The sequence below is a fragment of the Protobothrops mucrosquamatus genome, unplaced genomic scaffold (genome assembly GCF_001527695.2).
Source record: "Protobothrops mucrosquamatus isolate PMUCROS unplaced genomic scaffold, P.Mucros_1.0 scaffold5113, whole genome shotgun sequence".
Classification (NCBI taxonomy): domain Eukaryota; kingdom Metazoa; phylum Chordata; class Lepidosauria; order Squamata; family Viperidae; genus Protobothrops; species Protobothrops mucrosquamatus.
Genome location: NW_015390988.1, coordinates 14,505 through 19,852, shown reverse-complemented (window position 1 = coordinate 19,852; position 5,348 = coordinate 14,505). Strand labels below are relative to the sequence as shown.

The window sequence follows — 5,348 nt, the reverse complement described above, 5'->3', positions numbered from 1 at the left end:
TCTGTCTGTCTGTCTGTCTGTCTGTCCTATCAATCAATCAATCAATCAATCAATCAATCAATCAATCAATCAATCTATCTATCTATCTATCTCTATACCTACCTACCTACCTATCTCTTCTATATGTCTGTCTGTCTGTCTGTCTGTCTGTCTGTCTATCTATCTATCTATCTATCTATCTATCTATCTATCTATCTATCTATCTATCTATCTATCTATCTATCTATCTATCTATCTCTATACCTACCTACCTACCTACCTATCTCTTCTATATGTCTATCACCTAATTTATATCTATCTATCTATCTATCTATCTATCTATCTATCTATCTATCTATCTATCTATCTATCTATCTATCTATCTATCTATCTATCTATCTATCTACCTACCTACCTACCTACCTACCTACCTACCTACCTACCTACCTCTCTTATCTGTCTATCCTATCTATCCATATCCTATCTCTCGGTCCTATCTATCTATCCTATGTCTGCCCTATCTGTCTGTCTGTCTGTCTGTCTACCCACCCACACCTATCTGTCTATCTATCATCTATCCATTCATTCATATCAATGTGTCTGTCTACCTATCTATATCTCTTATCATTTATCTCTATCATCTCTCTGTCTCTTTTTTTTTCTCTCTCTCTCTCCCTCTTTCTCTGTCTGTCTGTCACTATTACCTATTTATTTATTTATTTATTTATTTATTTCCATTAACTTATCCATTAACCTATCCCTAGCATCCCTCTCTCTCTCTCTCTCTCTCTCTCTCTCCATCCATCCATCCATCCATCCATCCATCCATCCATCCATCCATCATCTCTCTAAGTGTGAAAACTGGTCCCAAGTCACATTTTTCAGGCTTCTTGTAACAACATATGATTTCTAAGTAGAGGATTAGTTGCATTCTCCTCCTCTCCTTCCCCCTTCAAACCTCTACCCATCATTTGACTGGTTCTATTCTCATTCAGCCTTCTCCCTACCCCGGGCAGAGCAAATAACAGCTGGAAGGGACCTTAGAGGTCTTCCAGTCCAACCCCCTGCTCAGGCAGGAGACCCTGACGGAATAACAGAGTTGGAAGGGGCCTTGGAGGTCTTCTATTCCAACCCCCTGCTCAGGCAGGAGACCCAGACGGAATCACAGGATGACAGAGTTGGAGGGGGTCTCAAGAGGTCATCTAGTCCAACCCCCTGCTCAAGCAGGAGACCCTTACAGAATAACAGAGTTGGAAGGGACCTTGGAGGTCTTCTAGTCCAACCCCCTGCTTAGGCAGGAGACCCTGACGGAATCACAGGATGACAGAGTTGGAAGGGGTCTCAAGAGGTCATCTAGTCCAACCCCCTGCTCAAGCAGGAGACCCTTACAGAGTAACAGAATAACAAGAGTTGGAAGGGGCCTCCGAGGTCATCTAGTCCAACCCCCTGCTCAAGCAGGAGACCCTTACAGAATAACAGAGTTGGAAGGGACCTTGGAGGTCTTCTATTCCAACCCCCTGCTCAAGCAGGAGACCCTATTCCATTTCAGACCAATGTCTGTCCGATCTCTTCTTCAACACCTTCAGCGACGAAGCCCCCACAAACGTCTGGTGGCCAGTAGTTCCACCGATTAATTGTCCTCACTCTTAGGAAATTCCTCCTTAGTTCCAGGTTGCTTTTCTCCTGGATGGGTTCCCATCGGACGCTTAGGGGAACGGCTTGACTCCCCTCTTCTTTGGGGCAGCCCCTGAGATACTGGAACGCTGCTATCCTGTCCCCCCTCGTCCTTCTCTTCCTTAAACTAGACATCCCCAATTCCAGCAACCGTTCCTTATATGCTTTAGCCTCCAGTCCCCTGATCATCTTTGTTGCTTTTCTCTGTACTCTTTCTAGAGTCTCAACATCTTTTTTACATCGTGGTGACCAAAACTGGGTGCAGTATTCCAAGTGTGGCCTTACCAAGGCCTTGTAAAGTGATATTAACACTTCACGTGATCTTGATTCTATCCCTCTGTTAATGCAGCCCAGCACTGTGTTGGCCTTTTTGGCAGCTGCAGCACAGGGCTGGCTCATATTTAAATGATTGTCCACTAGGACTCCGAGATCCCTCTCACAGTTACTACTATTGAGCCAGGTTCCCCCTATACTATACCTGTCCATTTGGTTTTTCTTGCCTAAATGTAGAACCTTACTTTTTTTCACCCTTGAATTTCATTTTGTTAGATAGCGCCCCGTGTTCAAGCCTGTCCAGGTCCTCCTGTATCCTAAGCCTGTAACTTCTGGAGGGTTGGCTATTCCTGCCAGCTTGGTGTCGTCCGCACATTTGATGAGTTCCCCATCTATCCCCTCGTCCAAATCGTTGATGAAGATGTTGAAGAGCACTGGGCCCAGAACAGAGCCCTGGGGCACCCCACGACACACTTCCCTCCATGGAGATGCGGTTCCGTTGAGGACCACACGCTGAGTACGGCCGCTCAGCCAGCTATAACACAAATGGCTGTCCAGTCTCTTCTTAAAAACTTCCAGTGTTGGAGCATTCACCGCTTCTGGAGGCAGGTTGTTCCACTGGTTAATTGTTCTCACTGTCAGGAAGTTTCTCCTTAGTTCTAGGTTGCTTCTCTCTTTCGTTAGTTTCCACCGTTGCTTCTTGTCCTGCCTTCAGGCGCCTTGGAGAATAGCTTGACTCCCTCTTCTTTGGGGCAGCCCCTGAGATATTGGAAGACGGCTATCATGTCCCCCCTCGTCCTTCTCTTCCTTAAACTAGACAGACCCAACTCCAGCCGCCATTCCTTGTTATGTTTTCGCCTCCGGTCCCCTGATCCTCTTTGCGGCTTCTTGTCCTGCCTTCCGGGGCTCTGGAATATAGTTTCACGCGCGCGCGCGCGCGCACACACACACGCACACACTCCTTTCCTTTGGGGCAGCCCCCTCCAACGTGGGAAGACACCCCCCCCTTCTCAAAGTCCTTCTTTTCGCTAGGCTAGACAGACCCCATTCCCTCCACCGCGCTTCGGGGCAAACCAGGGGTGTGTGTGTGTCACTGCGTCCGGCTACCAACCGTGGCTTCTTCGGCGAGTCCCGTGTGGGTGTTCCTGCGCCGCTTGCTGAAGGCCGGGATGAGGCTCTCTTCGGCGGCCTTCTCGGTCCGTTTCAGGGTCGTCCTAGTCTGGCTGCCGGCGGCCTTCTCCGCGCTGCCCAATTGGGGAGGCTGGCTCTGGGTGGAAGGCAAAGCCAAAGCCCCTGTCATTCTTTTATTATTATTATTATTATTATTATTATTATTATTATTATTATTATTATTATTATTAGTAGTAGTAGTAGTAGTAGTAGTAGTAGTAGTAGTAGTAGTAGTAGATGGCGTTTGTGATATCCGCGGAAGCCGCCTGGAGTTGCGATGGGCGAGTAGGCGGCAATGTACGATTTCAAAAGGGAAGGGAAGGGAAGGAAGAAGGAAAGGGGAAAGAAACGAAGAGGGAAAGGAAGGGGAAAGGAAGAAGGAAAGGAAAGGGAAAGACGAAGGAGTGAAGAGGGAGGAACAAAGGGGAGGAAGCATGAACCCTACAAAGGAAGAATAGAATAGAATAGTAGAATATAGAATAGAATAGAATATAGAAATTAGATTAGAACAGAATAGCGTATAGAACTTAGAATAGAATAGAATATAGAAATTAGATTAGAATATAGAAATTAGAATAGAATAGAATATAGAAATTAGAACAGAATAGAATATAGAAATTAGATTAGTATAGAAATTAGATTAGAATATAGAAATTAGAATAGAATAGCATATAGAAATTAGAATAGAATACAGAAATTAGAACAGAATATAGAAATTAGAATAGAATAGAATATAGAAATTAGATTAGAATATAGAAATTAGAATAGAATAGCATATAGAAATTAGAATACAATAGAATATAGAATGCAATAGAATAGAAAATAGGATAGAAAATAGAGGGTGCCCGACAGAAAATGGGGCTCTAAAGTGTCCTAAAATATGGAGGGAAGGAGAAAGAAAGAGAAAGAAGGAGGGAGGGAGGGAGGGAGGAAGAAAGAAGAAAGAAAGAAAGAAAGAAAGAAAGAAAGAAAGAAAGAAAGAAAGAAAGAGAAAGGAGGGAGGGAGGGAGAGAGAAAGAAAGACAGAGAGAGAAAGAAGGAAAGAAGGAAGGAAGAGAAAGAAGGGAGGGAGGGAGAGAAAGAAAGAGTAAGAAAGGGAGGGAGGGAGAAGAAAGAAAAAAGAGGGAGGGAGAAAGAAAGGAAAGAATGAAAGAAAGGGAGGGAGGGAGGGAGGAAGAAAAAGAAGGGAGGGAGAAAGAAGAAAGAAGGAGGGAGGGAGAGAGAGAAAGAAAGAGTAAGAAAGAGGGAGGGAGAGAAGAAAGAAAGAGGGAGAAAGAAGGAAAGAAGGAAGAGAGAAAGAGAAAGGAGGGAGGGAGGGAGAAAGTAAGAAAGAGGGAGGGAGGGAGGAGAAAGAAAGAAAGAGTAAGAAAGAGGGAAAGGAAGAAAGGAAGGAAGGAAGAAAGAGAAAGGAAGGACGGAGAGAAAGAGTAAGAAAGAAAGAGGGAGGGAGGGAGGGAGAAGAAAGAAAGAAAGAAAGAAAGAGGGAGGGAGAAGGAAAGAAGGAAGGAAGGAAGGAAGGAAGGAAGGAAGAAAGAAAGAAAGGAAGAAAGAAAGAAAGAAAGAAAGAAAGAAAGAAAGAAAGAAAGAAAGAAAGAAAGAAAGAAAGAAAGAAAGAAAGAGGGGGATTTTTTTTTTGCTAAATCGAGCTTCAAAACCCAAAGTTGCCAGCTTCAAAGCCCCAAAACTTACCGGCAGGTCTTCCCCCTTAGAGACCACCAGCGGGGCGGTCCAGAGGCTCGACATGTCCGACGGCATCTCATCATCGTTCTGGAGACCAAAAAAAAAAAAAAAAAAAAAAAAAAAAAAAAAAAAAAAAAAAAAAAAAAAAAAAAAAAAAAAAAAAAAAAAAAAAAAAAAAAAAAAAAAAAAGCCCTCAAGTTATAGGCAGGAAAAAAGAAACAAAAAAACAAAAGGCAGCAAGAAATTATGACACTGACAAGTTCCTCGGTGCTCGTTTTCCTGGTAGGGGAACCGAGAAGATCCGCGGACGGTTCCAAAAAAATAAAATAATAAAATTAAATTAAATTAAAAATAATTTAAAAAAAAAAATAAAATAAAAAATAAATAAGTAAAATAAATAAATAAATAAATAAAATAATGATAAATAAAAACTAAATAAAATAAAGTAACAAATTAAAACAAAAAATAAAATAAGTAAAATAAATAAATAAAACTAAACAAAATAAATAAAATAAAAATAAAATAAAATAATAAATAAAAATAAATAAAATAAATAAAATTAAGTAATAACT

At 42.1% G+C, this 5,348-nt stretch overlaps 1 protein-coding gene across 1 annotated transcript in view; it reads right to left on the bottom strand.

Annotated features, from left to right (window-relative positions):
* The window catches only part of LOC107299562 (M-phase inducer phosphatase 1-like), an 11,757-nt gene extending 6,918 nt beyond the window's left edge, over positions 1-4,839 (bottom strand). Inside the window, exons 1-2 of the mRNA XM_029286803.1 lie at positions 4,786-4,839; positions 3,038-3,193 (exon numbers count right to left, since the gene is read on the bottom strand). Of these exons, the coding sequence (XP_029142636.1) occupies positions 3,038-3,193; positions 4,786-4,839 (210 nt within the window). The remainder of the gene's footprint in view (positions 1-3,037; positions 3,194-4,785) is intronic.
* Positions 4,840-5,348: the final 509 nt, after the last annotated feature.